The 26,594-nt window shown below is 40.0% G+C and overlaps 1 protein-coding gene across 19 annotated transcripts in view; it reads left to right on the forward strand.

Annotated features, from left to right (window-relative positions):
* Positions 1 to 26,594, forward strand: part of TENM2 (teneurin transmembrane protein 2) — a 1,291,038-nt gene that overhangs the window by 982,316 nt on the left and 282,128 nt on the right. For all 19 annotated transcript variants that reach the window (XM_053907069.1, XM_053907085.1, XM_053907075.1 and 16 more), the window contains one exon: positions 7,047 to 7,281. In XM_053907069.1, the coding sequence (XP_053763044.1) occupies positions 7,047 to 7,281 (235 nt within the window). The remainder of the gene's footprint in view (positions 1 to 7,046; positions 7,282 to 26,594) is intronic.

The raw sequence follows: 26,594 nt of genomic DNA on the forward strand, positions 1-26,594 counted from the left end.
TTGTCTTTATCATGGAGAACAATATCCACTCTGAAGGCTATTATAAGTTTAAATAAGGTGAAATATACACAGGGCCTATCACACAGCTGGTGCTTATTAAACAGGCGCAATTGTTCTTAGATGACCTACGATGTCCCTCTAAACCCTAATTTTTTATGAATGTAGGTAGAGCTGACAAAACTTTGGTTTCTAAGCCTGCAAAGGATTGCTCTTGGTGACGGCAATTCCCTTGCTTCTGCCATGCAGTGTTGGTGTGTGTGTCGTTGCGAATGCACTCAGAATGCTTTTTCTCTGAGGTCATATATGTAGTGTAAGCAAGAGAACTACAAATCATTCTTTATGAGTGAACACAGCCCTGTCCTTCTCTGGTGCTCCTCTCAGGCTGAATGGGGCCTTTCTATCAAGGACAGTCCCCTGATCCAGGACTGTGCGATCCAGGCCGAGAGGCACTGGTCAAAGCTGTAGCTGAGCACCGGGAGATGAGAAAGAGGTTATAACTTGGCTCATTCCTTCATCCTTTCTTCTCTCTCCCCCTCCATTCTGAAATGTGGAGAAGGGGCTGCAGCTTGCTACAGTAGTGACCACATCTGAGAAACACTGCAGATCAGTCACTGCCCTACAAAGCCAGCAATACCATCCAGGGGTCAGTAACAATAAAAGTCTATTCTTGAGAGGACAAATCATTCAGTAGATGCTACAACAGGGAAGGAGCAAGCAAGCTGAATGTCCCGAGTGTCCAGTACTTAGACACAAGTAAATCTCTTTCCACCTCTTTCTAAACACAGGACAAGGCTGGATCTGGACTCGCCCAACCCCTCTCCCTTGCCCCCAGGCTGTTGGCAAAGTACCTTCAGTCAGAGCAGGAAGGATGAGCTGGGACGTAGTGTGCCCTTGTTTCTGTCTCCAAAAGACTTAATTGCTGCTTATCCTTCATGCCACTGGTTATGGGAGCCAGGATGCACATGGAGGAGGAAGTTTGAGAAAGGCCTTTTGGGAAGGCACAGAAAAGAGATTGCACTGCAGTTTGGCTGTTCTGGCCTATTTCTCCTGATTCAAGCAGCACTGTGAGGTGCAGAGCTTTGAGGTGGGCAATTCCCTCCAATTCCTCGCAAGTTTTCGTTCTGCCATTTAAGCAAATGTGGAAAGAAGTGAGTTAAGCCAGTTTTTCCTCTCTATTTGTCAAGGTGATTTGTATAAACCAGGACAGAGGTCTCTGTTCTCTCCCTGTGTGAGTGCATTTTGGGCCTCCTGATCTTTTGCATATGACAGAATGGGGAAGAAACCCTGGGATCCAAAAGCAGCTCTTCCTCTTACTAAGTTACATGAACTTTGGGGCTTTGCTTAACCTCTCTGAGCCTCACTGGCTGGATCTGTAGAATGGGAATGAGAAGAAAACTTACCCCATAAGATCGAGTGGTAACAAATTGAAATAATTTATGTACAGCACTTAGCACAGGACCGGACACACAGGGAGAGCTTGACTCCTAGCAGCTATTGTCAGTGTTATTTTGCTGTCATTAACATCAATAGTTTGTTTATAGAAATGGAACACTTCTGAATCCCAAGTTCCATTTCTGGAAGCTCTTAGAGCAATGCTCTAGAGATTGTGTGTATTAATGCCTGTGTCATGTCACTTAGTCACAATGCCCTTCTGTAGACAGCATTTGAAGCTGGAAGAGGTCTGAGGTTGGTGATTTTGCCTTTATATATTGATTTAAACATATGTTGATTTAAAAGCGACCACTCAAAAGAGGCAGGAAAGCTAGAGTTCCTCACAAGGTAAAGTTGCTATTGCTGTTATTGCTATGATCGGTATTATTAATTATAACACATAATATATACTAATAACATTTATTAATACTTAATATGTGCCAAGAATCATGGCTGGCTTTTTATAGATGTATTCTCATTTGATGTTCCTAACAATTATATGAGAGAAGTAAAATTACCCATTTTATAGATGAAGAAACAAAGAAACAAATACATAACTTTCCAGTAGTCATACTGCAAGTAAATGTGGCCAAGCAGGGGTTCAAAGCCAACCACAAAGCTGGTTATCTGCAGCAGACTCCCAGTTCTAACTAGAGGCTGTTATTCTTGAAAATCTTCCCTCTGATTCCCCTCTGCCTCCCATTTGAGGTCAGATCTGTACAGCATGTCCTGGTGCCAATTTTCGCTAACCAGAGAGTCCAAAATCTCTGCCAACACCAGCATCACTTCTAGCATCTTCAAATTGCTCTCAAGATGTAACTTGCCCCAATGACATAGTTCAGTAGGAGGAGGCAGAGAGTTTGTGGTTAATTCATCATCTCAGGGTCCAAGGGGTTGAAGTTTTTAAAGACCAACAGTTGGCATGCCATCTCCAAAAAGAGTGAATTATTGGCAGTTAGGCAGGCCTATACTTACAATTTTTTTGTTCATACATTTTATCATTTTAATCACCAGGAAAAAAAAATAGTGTGGACTACAGAGCAAAACAAAGCTATCTTAGTCTATCCCTGCCTGCCTACTCTCCTCTACACCCACCCACCTTGGCAAGGGTAGACCTAGCCTAAATACCTCCCCCATCTGTTTATTTAGGAAGAGTACAACAATAGCCAATTATTAAGAATTTACTTCCTTCGCTCCAAAGAAAATCCTTTATATATTATTGACAATGTGGGTGTTGGTTGTTTCCACATGCTGTTTGAGTTCTGCTAGTCTAGTCAACACAAGAGCTGATACTCCAGGATTTTGCAGGCCCCATGGCTAACCTTGTTAGACCCAACAACAAAGAGCTACTTTATTTTTCTTATGACTCCACTGTCAACCAATTGGCATTTAGGAAGGACAGAATATGGGAATGGCATCCCTGTAAGGATCAAGATTTCTGGCATCAACAAATCTAAGCATAGATTTTTCCAGCAAATAAGACCAAACAAGCAAACAGGACAATTGAAGCACTTAGTTTTTAAATACACAGGCAGCAGCCTCTCTCTAAATTCACTTACCCTTGCCAGGAGTCCTACCTGTCCTGCCCTAGCTTTTCACAAAGAACAAATGTGCAATTCCTCCTTCCTAGGACTAAAAGCCACACAGTACTTAAAAATAAATTCTAGGTACTCAACTCCAGATAAATCAGGTGTACTATAATAGGCTAGCACTGTGATTTTAATGACATTTGCCTTTTGCCTGCTAATAGCATACTTATTAAGTTGATACTATGTAAGCATTTATGTTACATAGTTATTTGTGGCTCAATTGCATTATTATGTGATTTCCTATTTATGTAATAGAAGAGCCATTAATATGCACATTAATTAAACCCAATAAATGTGTAGAACTCAGAGTGGACATTTAGGTTCCTTCATCAAGCTGTTAATCATTTCTGTTTCAGCATACATTGAAGACATTAGTTGCCTTGGAGAAGGCCTTTTTCATGTAATTTGGCTTCCTGGAAAGCAGTAAGGCGTGTTGCCGGCCATTGTTCACATTTTTGAAATGGAAAACCGTCACATCCAGCAAGCTCATTGGATGACTAATGAAAACCGGGAAACACAAAAAGTGCTTGAGATGAGTGATTGTAGCAGGGGTGTTGTTATATGAGAGATATGTGACCTACCCAGAATGCTAAGGTACCTTGGGTGAGACCTAAATGCCTACCAGTGGCAACATAAATGCTTACACCTGGTCAGATTAAAATAAACTGGGATTGTTAGGGTTAATGGCAAAGCAGAAAACCACCCAAAAGCACTCAGCTATATCCTGTTGTTACCATGAGGGAATAGACTCGGTGTTTTTGTTCTGTTTTTGTTTTCAAGAGAAGTCAGCGATCTGGAACACTATACAAAATCTTGACTCGGAATCTTTGGTCATATCCAGCTTGGGGGCTTGCTGTACTCGAATCTGGGCTCCTTGAGAGCCACAGTTGTGTCTTATCCATGCTTTTATTCCTGAAAGAAGCAAGCAGTGTTCCATGCACATGGTTGGGGACCTTACCTTAGGTGGCATATGTGGTGGCATATGTGGCACTGTGCATTCCTCCTCCTTTCCATCCTTCATGTTGACTCACACGGACTTACTGCTGTTGTCACGAGTGGTGGGTGAGTACTCAGACAATTACAGAAATGGAGTTGTAGGCCTAGGTTTATGTTATTTAAAAGGGGCAGACCCAACCCTTGAACCCAGTCCTTTAGATTTCCTCTCCTAACCAGTGGCCAAGTGCCTCTTCCATGTCTCTCTGTATATTCCCCAGTGGTAGCTCTTCCCACTCAGTATTCTAATCGTCTTTTCTGTTTCTTGTACATAGTTGAAAAATACGATTGTTGGATGGATAGATAAAGGAGAAAATATAATCAGTGTCACAGTGGAAATGAACAGTAGTAATGAGGAAACCATCTAATACTGAGGATGCTGGATGGTTTTTGTTGTTGCCATCAATAATTTGATTTATTTGCAGTGAAATAACATACTGCTGTACAGGAGGGCAGTGTGAGAAGAACACTATGTATTCTTTCATCTCCTCCATGAAGCTCTGGGCCTTCTATTTAGTAGAAATGGAAAAAGAGCTGGGGGAGCCTGTGTGGCTCAGTTGGCTAAGCCTCCAACTCTTGATTTCGGCTCAGGTCATGATTTCACGGTTTGTGGGATTGAGCCCCGCATCACACTCCACGCTGAGTGTAGGGCCTGCTTGGGATTCTCTCTCTCCTTTCTCTCTCCTCCTACCTCACTCATGCTGGTGCAGTCTCTCAAAATAAATAAACTTAAAAAAAAAAGAATGGAAAGGGAGCTTGACGTCTCTTGCAATTAACTTGAAAGCTCATCCTTCGTTTTATAGGAAACATGCCACATAGCACCTGGGTCCGTGGTTCCCTTTCCCCCTTAGCAGCACCCCTGGATAGCATCAGCAAAAGGGAAAACCACAGGAATTTCACCCACACAGAACACAGATGGACAAAGAAGGGCCACACAAGTTGAAGCAGGCTCAGAAACCTTAGCTCAGGATGAATAGACAGGAAGCAGGAGAGTTCTGGTATCTCATTTAGTGAATTAAATGCCTCACATGGCCTCTTTGTACTTTGGGAGAGTGTGTGGTCTGGTGTGCTGGAGGTGGGGCCAGGGGCCAAGGGAAATGGGAAGTTGGGGCTTGGGACCGAGGAGGGTGGGTTCTCACTTGTACACTGATTCATCTCATCTTCCTAAGGCAAGTCTCAAGATTGCTTCACTAATGGAGAATAATGACACCACTTGGATAGGAGTTGAGGGAGGGGAAAGGAAAGCATGAAAATTTATTAACCCTGTGTGAGGGGCTTGGATAGCATCTCTGAAGGATCATTATGAAATCATTTCATCCCCTTTTCTCACCTCTTCCCACTAATATGAGACAGACAAACGCTAAATAAGTATATAATGATACATTACTAGACAGACAACAAAGCCAGAAAATGTAATAGCCTGCTACAGCTACGAAACTCCCTCAAAGATATATTTAAAATGTCACTGGTGCCTGATGTAAAATACGAATTGCAGGTTCATTTGGAGGACGCGATTTAAAACCTGTACAACTGTATGGTGGCATTTCCCACTGGGGTTTAGTTTTAGTTGTCTTTTTCTGGAGACCAAAAAAAAAAAAAAAATCCCCCAAGTAATTTCAGCCCAGAGATAGAAACTTCGGGGAGCCACTTGTGTCTGTTATTTTTCCTTCTTGTTTTCCATGGTCATGATGCTCTCCAAACCTAGCATCTTCTTGACATGTTGTCTTTCTTTCAGAATATTTCTGCAGGCTTCACAGGAGCTACGGAATGTAGATTACACCTTTTGGAGATGTAGCCTGGCCACATAAGGAGACAAGTAGTTGAAATTTGTGTCAAATTGCTTGTTTAAATGATGTGAGCCAACTTCTTAAAGCCAGGACAGCAGGGGCTGAGGATTTTAAAAGTTGGCAGGGGCCAAAATGACAAGGCTTGGCAGTCACCTGGTGAGCTGCCAACCTCGACTAGAGGCTTCAAAAAAGGACACAAATTAAAAGTCATGTTTCAGCAGCCATTAAAACCAAATTATAGGCTTACATTGCATAGTGAACTACTTTCGTTTTCATTATGCTTAAAATATTTCATTTTGTAGATTGAGAGTGGGTTGCTAGGAAAACCCTGTGTGGAGTTGTCATCTGTGGTCATATTTACAAAGGGGATACACACAGAGGTATAGTTCTCCTTTATGCATTTTTCCTGTGAGGATAGAGGATTTCAAGATGAGAAGAGAGGATGCAATTTGGAGTAAGGGTCAAGGTTTGAAAACATCAACCCTGATGTCTGAGCAGGCTCACAGGTATTTTCTTGACTCTCATGAAAAAAAAAGCATACATCTATACATAACACCTAAAACAAATACACTTTTTAAAAAATCATCAACATTTTTAAGAAACAGGAAATTTTATCTAAAAGTCCAGATCTTCAGCTTTCCTAGAAAAACTAGAAGACTTGGCTGCATTGGGCCCTTATCCCCACATGGCCACATGGGCCTGGATCTGAGTGAGGGGTGCTTCCTACACTTTCCAAATCACCTCAGTCCACAACTGGCCCACTTGACTTCCCTGCTTACCTGCTACAGGTATTTAAATATGCTACTCTCTGACTTAGAGTGTACCATATTCTCATTGCCTTTCAGAAAAAGAAAATGTTTATAATGAATGCATGCAATGTACTGGTTTACCAGGAAATGGTACAGGGACTTGTTACATCAGTGACCAGCCCTGTCAGGTCTGTGTCACTTCCACTTTAAGATTAACATATTCAAGATTAATATGCTCCAGCCTGGTTTTACTAATTTAGTTTCTCCTTCTTCCTTTGAGGCCTACAGAAGAAAGCAAATCAAAGTATGTTATTTGTTAGTAACCAACCCTGGAACGCTTTATGCCGTCTTTCTCTTTCTCTCTCTCTCTTGTTTGTGACTTTTAGCAATTACCAACCTAAAGACTTTGATTCTAGGCTTTGTTCCTCAGGTTTGCAGAGTGTCTGGGGCTACAGCCTGCAGCCACTGATGGCCATTTCTCCTTCTTCTCTTTGCAGGTCCTCCAAACCACCACAGCCAATCAACTCTGAGGCCTCCTCTGCCTCCCCCTCACAACCACACTCTGTCCCATCACCACTCGTCTGCCAACTCCCTCAACAGGAACTCACTGACCAACCGGCGGAGCCAGATCCACGCCCCAGCTCCTGCACCCAATGACCTGGCCACCACACCGGAGTCCGTTCAGCTCCAGGACAGCTGGGTGCTAAACAGCAACGTGCCACTGGAGACTAGGTAAGTCCCCATCACCGGTCACACCTGTTGCCCCACCTGAGTCATGTGCACAGAGTCCCCTAGACAGTTCAGGATTCTTGTCAGGGAGACGGTCCTGGTGTAAATAACAGGACAAGTATACCACCTCTTTGTTGTTCCCTTGGTAATTTGACTCTGGATGGTAGGCTAATAGGTATTTCTTTGTTCACATGTGTCTCCTTTTAATGCTTGTTTACTCTCTTAGACAGATCTTGTGTACCCAACTAATAGAATTAGCATAACATATTTTTACTCAAAGGCTCATGGGAAACATGCTTATAAGGGTATATTGACTGAAAGCTGCTGATAAATTATGCATTTGGCCTTTCCTGAAGTAATAAATGAAGACTCATTTGAAATTAAGTGTTTGGGGAGACCTTGAGAAACAATCCCTGATTCCAGACTGACAGAAGTATAATTTTAATTTATATTTCATCCAACATGCCGTCTGACTTTAATCCCTCCTGTACACACTAACAGCTTGATGCCTGAGGGGCAAACAAGAATGTACAAAAACAAACAAGAGAAAAGGGGCAGCACTTAGGTTGGAGGGAAGAGTTTCAAAGTGATCTCCACGTCTGGCTTTGTGTTGTTTTGCCTTTTCTTCTGTCCCTTTCTTGCCTCCCCTTTTGGTCCTCCAAAACCACACCCACCTTAATGCCCTGAGACAAGGTGTGTGGGTCACAGTGCAATGGGCTGGGAAGGAATGACTGCAAAGGCTGTGGGTGGGCTGCTAGATGGGGGAACGCTGTTGCACCCCAACCCCAGACCCTGTCATGGTTTGTATGCTCCAGTTATTATCGTTTCCTTGCCAAAAAGAACCATGAAAACAAAACAGAGAAAGGCGATAATTCATGTTGACCCTTGAAAAAGTTCTCACTTAGGGCCACCTGAGTGGCTCAGTCTGTTCAGTGTCCCACTTTTGGTTTTGGCTCAGGTCATGATCTCACGGTGTGAGTTTGAGCCCTGTGTGAGGCTCAGCACTGAAAGCACAGAGCCTACTTGGAATTATCTCTCTCCCTCTCTCTCTGCCCCTCCCCCTCTCATTCTCTCTCTCTCAAGAAAAAAATAAATAAACAGTTCTCACTTAAGTTTTTAAACGTTAATAAGCTAGGTTTGAGGAAAAACAAAAGGAATCTGTAATGGCAAGTGAATTCTCTGCACATTGCTGGAAGTGACTATGCAAGCCATAGCATTTATGTCATTTCATACCTATAATATTCTTTTACTATTTTTATAAGATCTTGAATAACTTGTGCACCATTGTCATTGTGGTCACTCTAAACTGCAATAAATTTTATTCTCTGATGATATAGGTTATTTTTAACGATGCCTACATTCTTAATCTGTGAGGCTTAAAATATGAAAGTCAGTAGAAATTATATGTGTATATTACATACAATAGATATATTTAAACATCTGCGCTAATATGGGCATCTGGGTGGCTCAGTTGGTTAAGCATCCGACTTTGGCTCTGCTCATGATCTCACGGTTTGTGGGTTGGAGCCTCGTGTCAGGCTCTCTTCTAATAGCATGAAGCGTGCTTTGGATTCTCTTGTCTCCTTCTCTCGCTCTCTATCTTTCAAAAATAAACATTTAAAAATAACTGCACTAATAAACCTTTGTCAAAAGGTTTCTAGGCTGAAAGCAGACTGGTCCACATGGCTTAATTCAGGATATTTTCATAGTTGGGGGTGATCTTTAAGGCTGTATAAGACTTTCTGTCTTTTTTTTTTCCTTCTGCCACAGAGTTTGTTGGGCGTTAGTCAACCTTCTTTTACATTAACAGTCTTTTGTTTGAAAAAGAGTTTCTGGACATAAAGACTATATAGAGGGGACTAGATGAAGGAGAAGGATGAGGAGAAAGGGAAGGAGAAATGTACTAGCCATTGTAGAAAGTGGAGGAGGAAAGGAAGGAAGGAAGAGGACCACCATCACCATTCATTACCAGTTTTTACTATGCACTTTGTATCTGCCTGGTATTCATTCTTTATTGCATTATCTCATTAGAGCCTGAAATAATAGAGTGAGGTAGGAAGGGACCATTACTTCCACCTTTTTAAAGATGCACAATCTAGATGTGTAGGGGCAAAGTAACTTGCAAGAGGTCTAGGGCTTCAGGGAGATGGGACATTCTGAACCACCTTGGATGGACCTCCACTGGTTTCCACACACAAAATAAGGTGGCATGATGTCTGATAAGTGAATACGTACAAGACTACATTTATTGCCCTAATTGTTACATTTACAGGGCAAAATCCATCAGAGTGTTTGCTCCTCACAAAGATTCTCCCTTTGGTGATTAGAAGGCATATGGTGCAGAAACCATCTCCTGTCTCCTAGCTGCTGATGAAAATAATTCATTTTCCAGGAGATTTACTTTACAAAACCATTTGCAATCAAGTGTTATCTTGACAAGTATCTGGTAGAGAGAGGACCAGCAGAGCCAAGCATGTCACCTTCCTATTTTTCTGAAGTTATCTTTCCTAGAATTTGTATCTGATCTATAGAGTCCTTCCGTAAATCATTTATATATTTGTCATTTCTCCAAGGATTAGGGCTTCTCAATGGAGGTTTTAGAGGAGGCAAGTTCAATACAAAGCTTGAGTAGATAGGATTGCCAAAATGTTGAAGTCAGAAGAAAAAAGCAAGCAAGAACAACATCTGGATATCCTTTGATCAGTGCATTCTAGGGCCAAAGATTAGAGAATGTGAGGCCCTTGGGATAGGGCTATCACCAGAAGTCAAACACAGGGTGCAGAAGTCAGCAGCTCTGTTCATGGAATTCATGAATACATATAACTTGGATGTGCATCTGGTCCCGTATATGAAAACTTCAGCAGTAATTAATAGAATTGTTGAGCTTTACATTTCTTTTTAAAATATTATCATCCAGTGTCTTATTAGCAAATATTTACTGAGTTCCTCATGTATACCAAACACACGATATGAGGTACTAGGGAGATCATGAGTAACACATGAAACTTGCCCTTGAAGTTCACACAATCTAAAGGAAGAGATAGGTACATAAACAGAGGGGTAGTGCAGTGTATACAATACACTTGAAGACTAAAGTGACCATACAGTGGATGAAGTGATTAACTCTCCCAGGATGATGAGGAAACATTTCAAACTGAGTATCTGTTTGAATTGGGTTTTTAGAGGAGGATAATAATTTGCCTAATAGATAGGTAGAAAAAAAAGTCAAAGATTATAGCATACTATTTGTTTCTGTTCCCTAGTATTTTTTTTAATATAGTCTTGGAAACTGTAGAACTGAACAAATTCACTTATTCAAATGTTGGAACATTGTGAGTTTCATAGGATCATTTTCTTACCCACAAGAGAAAGTGTAGATATGGGAGCCCTTCTTTTATGGGCATGATGCCATACTAGGATTCCCATTCTTATTTTTATACCAAATAAGGATTGGTTAACTATATCCAGGAGAGAAACCATTGAAGGCAGGTCATAGAGGCTGATCATGATGTAGTCATCAATTTCGAAAATGCACTGGAAATTTACAAACGGCTTCACCACCTCTACTCTCCCTAGCACAGACTTCTGGGTGTGATGGAAGAATTTCATAACTGGGAGGTGATGAGCAGGCATGCTGCCACCCCCAGAGACTCTAAGCCAAGTCCAACGTGTTTCTTTAGAGCAGTGAGGAGCAAACCCTTGCTTCTCTGCATTGCTTTTTGACGTTCCCATCCATCTTAATGAGGCATGTTACATCTTCTCTAGACTGCGCTTTTTTTTCCATTTTTTTCTGTGACAAGTAGGATTAAAGGTGCTGGTTAAGGAAGCATAGCCCAAAAATGGGACTGTATGAATTACAAGTTTAACACAAGACAAAAAGCCTAAAAATTCTCTACCGATGTTAATCATGTAAGAGACCAGTGCATATACGTTTCTACTACCAAGACCAGTCAATTCATGTATAAACCATAACATAATCTAAGGAAAAAAAAAAAAAAAACTCAGGGCAGAGGAACTAAATGCAAGCAGTCAATACTGTCTTTATCTAATATGATGTGTAACAAAATCACCACCATCTTTATTTCCACCCACTTACATCTTGAAACAAAATCCATGTGCAATTCCTGGTTGATACCATCCATCTACACTTTTCCCTCCTGAGAATAACAAGGTCAGGAATCTTCCAGGCCAGCTGCTTCTTGGGGAGTTTCTGAAGTCAGCTTCTCTTGTCTAAAATGGTACAAAGTAGCTTGATGACAGAAGCTAACTTTCCTTCTTCTATGTGTTTTATTGAATTCTCTCTGAATCTCTCAGCAGTACATCAGTACAGAGAATCCCCTGGCAGAATAAAACTTCCCTCTGGTTTTACTTTCTCCCTAAAATACCAGAAGCTCCCATTTTTGGTCAGTAATTCCTTTTCTGTCTTTACAAATCTTTTTTTTTTTTTAATTTTTTTTTATTAACGTTTATTTATTTTTGAGACAGAGAGAGACAGAGCATGAACGGGGGAGGGTCAGAGAGAGGGAGACACAGAATCCAAAACAGGCTCCAGGCTCTGAGCGGTCAGCACAGAGCCCGACACGGGGCTTGAACCCACGGACTGCGAGATCATGACCTGAGCCAAAGTCGGCCACTTAACCGACTGAGCCACCCAGGCGCCACTGTCTTTACAAATCTTGACACAGGGTGAATAGAAAATAAATACATAAAAAATCTCCATCAGACCCTTAACTCCAGAAGCCCTAATTTTAACTATCAAAATCCCCAAGTTACAAACAAGTTTGCAAGTTGTTTTTTAAGATCATCATCCATTATTCATTCAAGAAATAACTATGAGAACCTATCATGTGCCAAGTACTGATGATTCAGCAGTGAAGAAGAAAAGCAAAGCCCTTGCCCTTGTGGTGTTTCCAGGCTGGATGTAGACAGAAGTGTACAAATGATTAGATACATGCCTCCCCACCATGACAAATGTACTAAGTGCTGTGTGAGGTATAGGGAAGTCAGACGCGTGAGAAATTGACATTTGAGCTGAGCCCTAAGGATGAGTAAGTGTTAATTAGACTTGAAGAATGTTCTAGGTGGCAAAACAATGACCTGCTGGGGAAAGAAAGACTAAGATGCCAGGAAGGGAAAGCAAGCTAGAAGGGCAGGTGAGGGCAGGATGTTGCAGGCCATTGGGCTGGGTTAAAGGTTTTGGACTCTAGCCCAAGAGTAATGAAAAGTCAATGATGTATTTTAAATAAGAGAACGAAATAATAAAATACTGTTGTTTCGTTTTGTTTTGAATTGTGAGAGCTGCCATATAGCAAACATGTTGGAGGTATGGTGGAAGGTACAGCAAGTCTGTTGTAGGTCCAGTTTAGAGAATGTCATCATGGTTAAGATGAAAGGTGTCCTGGTGTCCACTAGGTTCCTGGTAGCTGTAGTACTCATATCTGGCTTTCTCCTACCAATCTGGCAAGAAGGTGAACATTCATAGACATGAAGTATATTTTGAAGGTAGAGTCAAGTGGGAATGAACACTTGTGGAGCTGTGGGTTAGACTACTGAGAGTACGATGACCAGGTTTTTAACATAGGAGACTGGTTGGATAGTGATTTCATTTCCCGAGGATGGAACAAGTTTTGTGGCAGAAAACAGAAGTGCAGTTTCAGGCATGTTAACTCTACGTATGTAACAAGAGACTTAAGTGTAGCTGTTTTGATTCTAAATATTTTGATTCCAAAATAATAGATGTGATGTGGAAATTCAGCCTTACAAATAACAGCATATTTACCATGTTCAGAACTGTCAGCAGTTAATTTTTTTTCTCTTTAAAAATTTACTCTCCAGAAAATATGTTCAATTTAGCAGTTATCCTACATGATCACATAGGTCTACAAATAACAATTTTTCTTTATTAAATACCTTTTGCTTGGCACTTAGTTTTAACATCATGATCACATTGAACCCCTTAACCCTTCTGTTAGGTTTATGTTACTCTCCCCATCTTAAATAAAGGGAAACTGAGACTTGGGAAAATTATGTTACCTACACATCTGCAAATAAGTAAGTGGTGGAGCTGGAACTTGAACTGGGTCTGACTCCAAATGGCATGTTCATAACCACCATATGATAGTGCCTTTGGAACTAGAAAAACAAAACAAAACAATGCCTATTCTGATGGCACACAACAACTTAATATGTCAGGCCGTGGAAATGGTCAGGTCAATGCATTATAAGTGACTTAAGGCAAGAAATTATCTATGGGATGAATTTTGGCCTGTTACTGGATGTAGACTGAGTCGCTGACAAAATCAAAAGCCCAGCAAGAGCTAAGGGACTCTTCTCTGCAGCACTTTGGGTCTGGTGGCAGCCACAGTGCTGAATCTGAGGCCTCGCTGTTCCACAGCCCTGGCAGCGTAGGATCCGTGTGAGCTGATTTACAGAGTTTTAATACACTGCACCTGATAAAATGTGAGAGCAAATTGACAGTGTGGAAATAAGAAGCACTGCTACTTTTTTAGTTCTGTAATTTGTACATTTACTATCCCTCAAACAGAGCTTTGCCAGATTAATAAGAGAAAGCCAAATGGCTAGGGGTAACATGGCTGACCACTTGGTCCTACTTGGAGTACCATGGTAATTCCTGCTAGTAGGAGGTTGTGTAAGTACTCTGATAAAGAAATGAGCACATTGGGCTTGATGAGTGACATTTTTAAAATCTAATTTTGGTATCAGAATTTTAGAAGACATACTTTTTGTCTTTGCCATGAAGTTATCTTAGCCTAATCTAGATGCTTTATTGGTAGTGTGTATTTGGGAATCAAGACACAAGACCTTTAGTAAATAAGGTTTTCACAGAGAAGCAACAAGATTGTTGAAACATCCTCACCATGCTGAGCCCGAAGACTGTTCCAAACTTGTTCTCAGATTGATTTTTCTACCTAAGGATTAATTTTCTGACAGAATCACTGACAAGCTTGATCTTGAGAATATTAAACCAAGGTAACCTGTTTGGATTTTTGGGACTTTTTTTTTTTAATGTTTTCAAGTGAAGTTGAAAACCAGAATTCATTTTGGGTGAACCAAATATATTCAAGCACTTTTCAAATCAATAGGCAGCTTGATTTCTCCATATTGCAAAACATTATGCCCCCTCTAAATTCTCATCAGAGGCAACATGGAAATTAATGAGACCTTTAGGTTAGCCTTTCAAGCTCAGCCTTATTTTATAGCTTTACCTTGCCTTTTTGACACTGTGATCCCGCCTGGCCACCAGCAGCATTTCACGTTGCAGTGCACTTTAATTTTGTAGTTTTCTTAGTCTTCCTTGGAAACTGGCAGCTTATTAATCTCAATAACTGAGCTGCTCAATAGGCAAACTCTCCAATGAGAATTTAAGCTGTGTCTTTTTTTTTTTCTTGGCAGATGGAGACAAGGGGTTGGTTGTCAGAAGGAGGCAAGAGGTGGGGGAATGGGAGACAGAAAGCCGGTTAGAAGAGGCACCCCTGCACCCCACATCACTTTCTGACAATTGACAGGAAAATAAAGAGAACCTGGTCTGATCTACTGCTTTGCAATTTACGACTTGTGGTGTTTAACACACTCCAGACCATTAATAAGAGAATAAATAAAGTGCTGTGGCACGTGTGCAAATTACTAGGTGCATTAAGAAAGAAACAAGCATCACATCTTATTTAAGACCACTCCAACCAGCTCTTGGTGTGGATCTGTAATTTGGAATCATCCTTGAACACGGAGCTATCGAAGGAGAGGCTGTCCTTTTCAAATTTGTCTCCCGCCATAAAACTAAAGCCTTATTAAGTTTATTAAGGCTTTAAGGACTTGAACTTCTTACTTGTAAGTTAACCCCTGCTAAGTTCTAGGTAAAGAGAACTTTTTTAACAACTGTCCCTCAGCAGCATAGACCATGGGAACCCAATCACGGATTGAGGCCACCTTGTGGTCATACCTTGTAAGCACAAGACTCTGCCCTGAGTCTATGTAAATGTTGAAGACTCTTGGGTCAAGTTCACAGTTGAAAAAAGCCAAATATTTCCAACTCTGTGCTCTTTCACCCATTCAGCTAATATCAAGTGTCACTCTCTTGGGGCATTTCCTGAAGGCTTCCCAGAGGATATTTTATCTGGTTCAGACAGGGATAGACTTGATGAAGTCCAAGTCTTTTTCTAATTCTGGCTCCCCAATGATCCTTTTCTTTTCACAGAGGCCAGATAAGGCATTCATGGTTCTCCCAGGCAGGGGAAGTAGGCTGTGCAACTTTTCTGAAGCTTCCTTTGATTTATTAGTCTCAGACTTGCCTGCCTTTGTAAGGTGGAGTTCTGTGTCCCCAGCACTGTAGTCCTGCACAGGGCACTCAGCCAGGTCACTCCACTGGGGGTGCGTTCTCTAGATTAGAGGAGAGAATTTAAGAAACTTTTTCTCAGACAGCTATTTTTCCCTCCCAAACCCACCAAATGATTTCAAGCTATTTCATGAGTCATATTTGCAAATATTCATTCTTAGAGGTCATGACAGTGCTAACCACAAAGGCTCACCCTCAAAATTGTGTGTTTTTAAATCCCTTATAGAATCACTTCTTACCCAGAATGACTGAGAAATTGGCAAATGCCCCCAATTTCTGTCATCATTGTTTTAACTGTTCTTGCCTTATATGTCACAACAGAATGAGTAACCCTTCTTTCTTATTTATGAGATTGCATTGAAATTGTATTTCAGTTTGTTAAAGCTTCAGTTGGGTATAAACATCTATAAGTCCATTTCTCAACAATTAGTCCTCCCATAAAGATGTTGCACACCCATGATAGGACAATTAAAACCACATTTTTTATTAAAAATAGAGCTACCCTATGACCCAGAAATAGCACTACTAGGAATTTACTCATGGGATACAGGAGTGCTGATGCATAGGGGTACATGTACCCCAATGTTTATAGCAGTGCTTTCAACATTAGCCAAATAATGGAAAGAGCCTAAATGTCCATCAGCTGATGAATGGATAAAGATGTGGTTTATATATTCAATAGAATACTACTTAGCAATGAGAAAGAGTGAAATCATGCCATTTGCAACAACGTGGATGGAACTAGAAGATATTATGCTGAGTGAAATAAGTCAGTCAGAGAAGGATAGATATCATATGTTTTCACTCATACGTGGATCATGAGAAACTGAATGGAAGACCATGGGGGAGGGGAAGGGGAAAAAATAGTTACAAACAGAGAGGGAGGGAGGCAAACCACAAGAGACTCTTAAATACAGAGAACAAACTGAGGGTTGATGGGGGTGGGGGTGGAGAAGGGGGAAGTGGGTGATGGGCATTGAGGAGGGCACTTACTGGGATGAGCACTGGGTGTTTTATGTAAGCTAATTTGACAAATTATATTCATTAAAAAAGGTTATTTACTGCTATTATACTAGAAATCTATTTCTATTGTAAAAGCAAATAATGTATTTTCATTGATGTAGAATAGTATCCAAGTTACTGTGAGTAATAAAAAACACCTTTTAAAATAAAAAGAAAATCTCATTTTTTAAAATTATTTGAGCAAATGGATTTAAAATTCTTCACTTAGAAGAAGGTGGATGATGTTGTTCTTCTTGCATTGGTATGTGCTTAAATAAGAATTTAAAATGGAAAGCTTAATCATAGTAACTTTTTAATCTCCTATCAACCATACTTCCTCTACTAGGGAACATGGATTAGAAGGCATAAGGTGATGTTGGGCTATTTAAGCATTTGCTGGGACCTGGGGAAATCTACCCCACCCTGGCATCAGTAAAAGGAGAATAAATCTAAAAGCCCCCTGGGTGTGGGGACAATGCTATGTACATCCGAGTCTTGTGGGTATCTTTTTCTCAACTTCAGTCAGTTCTCTCTTGCTATGTTAGTGTCTCCAGGGGTATACCGAAGGCAGAGGACCACAAATATTATCTTCTCCATCTTCTAGAACTCAGAATCCATGTGAGGAGAGACTGTGGCCTTATTAAATGTCTTTTCACTTCTGGGAAACAAGTGAACACTCTTTGTGGTTTTATTTTTTAGACGTCATCACCCCCTAAATACCTGCTTTGTGCCAAGTACTGTAATAGGTACTTTATGTTATCTGAGTGGAAGCCCTGTGGGATAGATATTATTGTCGTTTGGGGCATGTCAGGAAGATGGAACTTGGGAAGGTAAAGAGCCTGGGGCAGAATCAAGATTCTGGAAGAACTAGATTCACAGAAGTAAACTCAGGCATTAGAAGTCTGTCCCTCAACTTTGCTTTTCTCTTTCCATCCATCATTCTTCACCAGACCTTCTGTGAGATCTTTGTGGGAACTACAGACTATATTCTCATAGCTTAGAAACCTAACAGAAAAAGGATATCTTTTTCCTGATATTTCGCCAACACCCCCTCCATTAAATTTCATTGAACTGAAAGAGGGTCACATACCCACAATGGACCCAATCCCCAACACCTGGAGAAGCAGCCATGTTGATTGGCTAGACCTGGATCATGTACCCACATATAACATCATAGCAGGAAGAAGGGCATGGTCATAACCAAACATCATGATTTTAGGAGACTATAAAATGGAGACCTGGCAGGTCCAAAAAAAAAAAAAAAGTCAAGTTCAATGCTAGTTTTGCCTTAGCCCCACTGCCTTCTCTCATCGCCTGATGATAGTGATTTTCTCCTCTGGGCACACACAGTTCTGGCCAGGGTGGGGGAATGGGGGAATTTTAGGGCATCAGGTTATCTCACTTGCCTGGGCACGGAAGGGGGTTTACAGCTGATTCCAATATGAAGTAGAAAGAATAAGTTCCACTGACTAATTTCCATCCCCTTCTGATTCATTGCCCTCTCTGGTTCACTTCTCAAACATCCCACAACTTTACCTTTGAGTTCACTGTGGCCACTTAATGCATTTTAACTTTTATTAGTCTCCTGATGTCTCTTTGAAGCTATCATCTTCTTTCCTGCAAAACTGCTTGGATTCCACATTTTCTAATTAAAACATGCTCATTTATTGTCTTACTAACCAGTGCTCTTTACGAGGGCTCATGATGAGAAAGTTAACTCAAAACAACTCGATTCATTTCCCATCTCCTGAAAATGGCTTGAGATGCAGTTTTACCTTTACAAAGTCAAATTACTTTGGACAATTTTTGGTTTTGCTTTTTTAATAAAACCATGAATGGAAAACATCTAAACTCCATGCTTTAAGCTCCTGTTCTCAACAATGCACTCTGTTTTCTTCTTGGTGAAAATCTCAGGTGGGCAGTGTCATTCAGCTCCATAATGGACCACAATGTAGGTAACAATTGAATTGTGCTATATTTAATTAGACAAAAATCTTGGTTCTAAGATGCAACATGTCCTAATATCAATAATTATGCCCATCACTATCTACACCCCTGTGATTTGATCTGGCATTACTAGAAGTACTAAAACTCAGTGTAATAGAGGGAAGGTAGTACACATGCATTTAAACCCTCCTAGAATTTCATACTAATGATGTGGGTGAGAGAACAAGTTCCAAGGACATGGTGCATGTCTTAGTGTACTTTGTTTTCTGAGTCTTCACCACTGCTGGCCTTGTCTAGAAATAGGGAAGCAGTATTTGGATGGGAGTCTCCTCATGTCCTGCCCCTAATGTGTATCTTCAGGGTCACAGTATCATTCAGTTGGGGAAAGACAAAGTATAGAATTTGCCACAGAGATAAGCCAAAGCCTATTTCAGGCAGAGAGGGGGAGACAGAGAGTCATATATAGAGAAGAAAGGATCTGGTGACAAGAATATAGAAGTAAGGTCATGCTGTCTTCTGGGAAGTTGGTCCTTTGATTCTGCCAGAAGGCGGACCAGGAGAAGGAATCAAGGTCAACTAGATTTAGGTTGGCTTGATCATTTAAGAGTAGCGGGAATCGTTTGGCAGCACAGAGGCAGAATTTTCAAGCTGGAATCCATGTTTGGATTACCTAGTATAGTCCAATGTCTATTTTATAGATGAGGGGAGTGAGAACCAGATGACTCATCAATTCCTCCCACTTGGAATGTCCGAGTGGTGCCCCAAAGCAGGTCTCTTGTTCAAGCATTCCTCACCATGCTTCACTGTTTCCAGCATGATTAGGGACTTTGTTGCCTATTCATCTTGAATAGACTCTGCTCCATTTCCTTCCACAAAGGAATCATCAAGAATTTAAGACAAAGATTAGAGCACATATTGCAATAGATTTGGTCTTTCCACTCATTCATTACAAAATGCATACATTCTCTTCATAAAAATATTCAACAACCAGGAAGATAGAAAATGAAAAGTAAGATGCCCTGCCCTTCTGCTCCTATTTTCAAGGAAATCTCTTTTGAAGGTTTATTATTTTAGGTTTCCCGAAATGTTTATGGATGTCTGAGCATGTTTTTGTTTAATATAAATGGGATCACATTATACATACCATTTGGCAACTTCCTTTTTTACCTTCATGAGATATTGTGGAAATCACTTCAGGTAATTTCTTGTGGACCTGCCTCATTCTTTAAAGTATGTGTAATATGCCAGATTGTCATAATTTATTTAACCAGTCTCTTCTTTATGGACACTTAGATCACTTTCACATTTTTGCTCTTACAAACAAAACTGTAATGAGGAGTCTTGTGTATATACCTTTCTTTGCATACTTACATGATTATATTCAAGAGTCAAATTCCTGGAAGTGAAATTGCTAGATCAAAGGGTATATATAATGTGCATTTTAAATTTTGATAGATTGTGCCAAATTATGTTCAATTCAAATGCTGTAGTCTCTCTTTATTCCTCATTCTTTAATGGCCTGAATTTTCTTTTATGAGCTTGAAATAAGAGCCCTGAAGTTTACGGTATTGGATTTTAAACATAGAATTGAAATAATTTTCTTTTTCAAGGGACAATGTACTAAATAATATTAGAATACTCTAGAAACTCAACTCCCTTCTCATGTGCCAGGTGTAGTATAAGAAAAAGGTATAGCTGTGGGGAAAATCTGACTCACTCACTTTCCTTGGTTCTAGCTGTAGGGCTCTTTCTCTTTATTCCCAGATTTTGCTACACTGTGGCCTACATGATTCAAGATACCTAACCTTTGCTGCCTTTTGTTTTCTCATTTATAATTTGGCAGTGTTTAAATTTGCCTCTTCTCCCTGTCTACCTTGCCTCTATCTACCTAATGGGGATATTATAAGAATATCTAAGATGACTTAGTCAAGTTTCTGAGTGCCCAGGAGAAATGCCTAGTACAGCAGGATTATTGTTCTAACTATTATAGGAGAGCGTTTATGATCAAGGGCTTGAAAATCCAGCAAGGAAGACAGCCTCTTTTGTGAAATAAGTATGTGAGGGTTCTGTCAATATGAGGCCCTCAGGCCAAACTTATATAGTTTCTTTATCTGAAACTCCGATTTTATGCTAAATAAGGATTTTTTGTATTTCCCACCTCCTGTTGGTAATCCCATTACCAGCTGTGTTCATAGGACTTCAGCTTGATTCAGCCAACATTTATGGAGGCTCTATTATTAGGGGCTGACCACCATGCAAGACGCTGAGGGTAAAGGATGAAAAAGACATGGTCCCTGTCCCTTGACAGTTACAGTCTAGTGGGAGAAAGACAGCTAAGTAGATAATTTATATTAATATAAAACACTGTAATATGGACAGAAGCTCAGGACAACACGGGAGCACATGATGGTAGGGGACTTCCATATCTCTCTGGTCAGGGAAACCAGGTAGATAATGTCTGATTCCCATTTTGATAGAAAAGTATACCCCATCAAAAGGGCTCTCGAGGAAGAGGTAAGAGAATAAGGCCAGAAAAGCAAGAGTTTGCAAGCATTCTGGATCAACTGGGGACAATTCAGAGGACAATGCTAGAGATGTCTTATGGCCCATGTCCAGGACACCTTCTAGACACAGTGAAGCACCTTATGGTTTATTCTATATGGGATGGGGAGTCTTCAAAGGTGTGTTATGGTCACAGTTGCAGTGAGAAGTAGGAAGGAAAAAAAATCAGCTGGTATACCAGAAAGAAAAGAAATAAAAGTTTATAGCACTTACCCAAAGCATCCCATGTTGAAGAAAGGAAAGGAGAAGGGAAGGAAGGAAAGCGAGTGGGACAAGAAGAAAAGATCTATCCTTCAAGCAGGCAATTTATGGGATTCATTGATAGATAAAAGCCAACATTTATTGATAGTCTCCTTAGTGTCATCTATGTGCTGAGCGCATTTAATACACACAATATCCCTATGAAATATTTCAGTTGTTTTCAACATTTTCCATACAAAGAAACCCAGATTCCTCAAATCATTTTCCCAAGGCTGCCCAGGTTACAGATGAGGCAACCAGGCTCTGAACCCCCTTGCTGCCAATAGTTTGCTGGTTTACCACTGCCATGTTCAGCCTCCTGGAACAGGCAGGCTATTCCAGCCTGACCCTGACCTAGACCTTCCTCTTCCTTCTTGGCCTCTACCCTCTCCATACACTGCTCTTCCCCTCCTTCCACTGCCCTCACAGAAATGCAGACCGTACTTTGCTTTTCATCTAGCCACTTAAATTTTGTCAAGCAAAACCTAAGAGCCAGAAAGGATCCCAGTTCAAGTCCAAGCCTCTGAGATGTCTGCAAAGACAGCCTTTCCTGACCAGACTCTCCTTTAGTTTTGTTTAATTCTGCCGCTTGCAAAGAAAATGCCTGGAGGCGGGCACCTGGCTTTTAGTCTAACATGCCACCTCCCTGTCAGGCAGCTTTCAATTTACCATGCCTCAGCATGTCCAACCGCATCTTCGTCAAGACTTCCAAGATGGCAGTGACAAGCTTTTCGGGTACTTAAGGCAAACATGCATGACAGTTTTCCTTGACACTTGCATTTTTAAAAAGCCTTGCCTGGGGCCCTAGGAAACCCAGCATTTAGGAAACCAGGAGCCTTCCAAGGAAGCCACACTTTCAGAACCTGCTTCCCTGGGACTTGTTTTGTGACAGGGACACTGCAGGATCTGCTTGAGAGTATATTAAGCACCATGGCAATATTTACGTGTTGATGCTAAATAATGGTTGCCTTTTTTAATGGCATTTTTTTGATGACTGAAATGTATGGATCTGTTCAATGCATTGTCAGTGGGTATGTGGCTGGCCTACAAACACACTTAAATGGCACACTTCTGCAAAGCATTAATTTTTAAGTGTCCAACAGATATATGTAGGCAGGCAGACATGTCACAGGGGTTGCTATAAAGCTTAATTAATATCCCTAAAGAGCTCTTATATCATTTCAAGAAGAGTGCTAAATAAGAAGAAAACATTGTACCTATGGATATTACACATATAAAGAAATGTGGGTGAATAAACTGATAGGTCTTTGTATATTTGTTCATGTCTCGAAGGGTCTGTGTAAATTCAAATGGGAAAATAAATTGTATTAGAGATAACTATCTTTTATTTGAGCGTTTAAAAAAAAAAAAGCAATAGAGCCCCAAACTTAAATGCTAGAAATCTCTACACACTATTGATGTGGAAGCAAATCTATAATACAAAAATGAAGAGTAGTTTTCTTTCTTTCTTTGTTTTCCTTCTCCTCTGCCCATCCCTACATCTTAGGATTGCTTTAATGACTTAAGAATTATTTTTACCTGTGCAAAAATTGAATAAATCAGTTTTGTTTTTCTTTCTAGGCCTTGAAGAAATCACATAAAATACTTTATCTGCCCGTTTTAATTTTTCTATCATAATAAAACTTCCTTCTTTCTCTGCCTTTCTCCCTCCCTCCATTCCTTCCCTCCATTCTCTCCTTCCTTCCATCCCTCCTTCTTCACTCTTTCCACCAAGTGACTAGGTCCTGAGAACCTACAAAAATCTAGGAAATAGCCATTATTGAGGTTTTTGTTTGTTTCCTTTTAATTTCTTTCTGGGCCTTAGTGTACTCATCCAGAAATAAAGGGAAATGAATTAGAATTTCATTTCTCAAAGGTGTACCCCATGGAATACCTTTTTAAGACTGGGAAAGTAGGTGGATATAAAACTTAAGTGATAAAATAAGCAGAATGATAAATATTATATTGTAGAGTACTGAGATATTTAAAATATTAAAGGCTTGTGAAGATCCTGTAGTAATCTCTTAAATTTTCTTCACTATTTCCCAAATATCATGAAATGCTTTCTTTACCTAAAGCTAGTAATATATGAATACACTGGGTGATCCGAAGAAGATACTTTGAGATCTTATATTTCAGACCCTCTGATCTCACAACAGAAGTAGGAAACCTAGAATTTCTTCAAACTCTTTCTAGAGAAGGACTTTCTGAATTTGTCTTCTAGGATAAGATGTGATTTCTCTCTCAGAGCCAAAACTTAAGAAATCCACCCATGTTCAGATTCACTCATCATGTTCTACAATATTTGGGCCTGTGAGTAAATACCGTTTATAATACAGTGCTCGGATTATGTGCTAACAATAAAAACTTTTTTATAAAAATGTCATGGATAGATCACTTTGCTAGAATATAAACCCTAGTACTTTTCTACTAAAACCTCTTTCCTAAAATAAGAGTCTGTTCACTTGGCATGTTAAAACATTTTGTAAGATATAAAGTATTATTACTGTTTTTGTGGCTACTGCCACATGGCTCTTTGGTGATGCTTTTTGTTCTTGTTATTTGAAAGTTTTCAAAAAAAATTTATAACATGGGTAAGATGAAAGGAGACTAGCAACATGTTCAGGGCCAACTAGAATTTGACCTTGCTGAGGAATTCAAGGTTGATCATTTTCTACATTTAGAAAACAGCTAAATGTTCCCCATAAAGTTTAACATAGAATTACCATAAAACTGAGCAATTTTCCTATGTATTTCACCCCAAAATTGAAAATAGGTGCTCAAATATTTGTACACAAATGTACGAAGCAGCACTATTCACCATAACCAAAAGACCAAAACAACATAATGCCCCTCCATGTATAAATGGATAAACAACATGTGGTGTGTGTATGGTTGTATATGCAATATATATACATGCACACACAATGGAATAGTATTCAGCCTTTAAGAAGAATGAAATGCTGGGAACAAACTGAGGGTTGATGGGGGGTGGGATGGATGAAAGGGTGGGTGATGGGTATTGAGGAGGGCATCTTTTGGGATGAGCACTGGGTGTTGTATGGAAACCAATTTGACAATAAATTTCATATTAAAAAAAAAGAATGAAATGCTAATAAATGCTATAGTGGAGATGAACTTGAAATATGCTAAGCGAGAGAAGCCAAGCACAAAAAGTCACGTATAGTATGATTCCATATATATGAAATACCCATAATCCATAGAGACAGAAATCAGATTAGTGGTTACCAGAAGCTAGGAGTAGGAGAACAGGGATTTAGGAATTACTGCTTGATGGGTACAGGGTTTGCTTTTGGGGTAATGAAAATGTTTTGGAACAAAATAGGGAGGGTGGTTGTACAATATTTTGAATGCATTGAATGCCATTGAATAGTATGCATTAAAATGATTAATTTTGTTATGCAAATTTCACCTCACTAGGAAAAATTTTTCATTAATTAATTAATTGATTGATTTAAGGAAAACAGCTAGAGAATCAATGTATTCCCCTTAGTATGAAAAGTCTACTCAAGGGAGAAGCAACAAGATAGGCTTGGAAAATCCATCTCTTGCTCCCATCTTTTCCAAGAAAAATGCTAAGAAAAAATGCCAGTTTCCAAAACATGCTTTAGAATGGTTAACTTGGAAGGCAGTACACAAAATACCAGTACATGTGATTTGATTAATACTGTTAAATGGATCCAAGGATGCAATATATTAGCATCTGGAAGATTTTAAACATGATTCCCATTCAGCATCTTGGTAAATGCAACTCATCAGACTTTCCTGAAATTGTTGAAGCACCAAAGATAAGGAAATAAAGGTGTATCAGATGAGACTCCTTTGTTACAGAGGTGGCAGGGGAGGGAGGGTAGAGAAAGATAAATGGGTTCTTATCTGGGTGGAGGAGGGTGTACACAAGATTTTTCAGAGATGAAAACTGTTCTCATCATATTCTTTTAAAAGTGATTTGGAAGAGAAAATGCACCATGAAATCTTTATGTTTGCAGAGATACCAAACCTATGAAGATAAACTGCTCTGTAGGTGGGCAGAGAAGTGACAGATAAGGAGCAAGTACATTTACCAAAAAAAAAATTCTTCCAGGGTTGTAGGAAGATTATCTCTGAGTTCCTGGTTACAAACCATAAACTGGCCCTGAGATTATTGTAAACTAATGCCTAAACATAGATGTCCATTGGGTTGCTGAGGAAAGAGAGGAGGGGAAGGGCTGAAGAATGCACAGCATCCCTAAGTAGAATCCTAAAAATTAATCAAAAGTGCATTATCACTATTTCAAAAACTGTTTTGAGTTCTCAATGGAAATAGTCAATAGTCAATAGCTAACATACCTCAAGAATGACAAAAAGGTTGAGGAAAATTCCAACCTAAAAGATCAAGAAAATGGGAAGGTTGTCATAAAATGTGCTAAAAGCTTCCTCAGAATAGAAAGATGCAGGTTTCTCAAAGGATTTAAAAAAGAAAAAAAAAAAAAAACATATGTAGGCATAATGAGAACATGGTCCTGTTTACCAAAATCTTGAAACTCAGGGTGACAGGGCATTCCTTGAAGAGGACACCACAGGATACATAAATAGATGTGTGGACCTGAGAACATATAGAAAAGTTTTCAAGATCTAGATTGGCTCATTTATCCATTCATTTACTAAAAATTGTTCAAACACCAAACATTTGCTGGACATGCTTCCAGAGGGTGGGGATACAGCAGTGGGGAGAACTAAATCTGGGCCCTCAAAGAAAGTGCATGCTGTTGGGTGAAGCAGGTAATAAGCAAGATGATAGCTACTCAAAGCATAAATGTGGAGCAGATGATATGGCAGGGCCTTATATGAATACCATCACTCTATGTCCCTCAAAAATCAGTCATTGGAGGTGGAAAGTCCCCAGGCTGCTGCCCTGGCCAAGGTAGGGTATAAAGTAAAAAGCTGATCAAAAAAGTCTTTCTGAGAAATGAGTTTTGAAGAGAGACTGCTTTGAGTCTCCTGAGGAGAAGTCATGCAGAGATCTGAGTTAAGAACTTTCTAGAGGGAAACACAATGTAGAATACCCTGAGATGCAGAGGAGCTTGGCATCTTTGAAGGACAGGGAAAAGTATGGTGGAAGTCTCAAGAATATAACCGGTGGAGGACAGGAAGAGATGAGGTACACCATAATGAGGTGCTATATAGACCTGCATAAGGAGCTGGGTTACTTTTA

This window comes from Panthera pardus, unplaced genomic scaffold (genome assembly GCF_024362965.1).
Source record: "Panthera pardus isolate Hobbes unplaced genomic scaffold, ASM2436296v1 HiC_scaffold_2, whole genome shotgun sequence".
In the NCBI taxonomy this organism is placed as follows: Eukaryota; Metazoa; Chordata; class Mammalia; order Carnivora; family Felidae; genus Panthera; species Panthera pardus.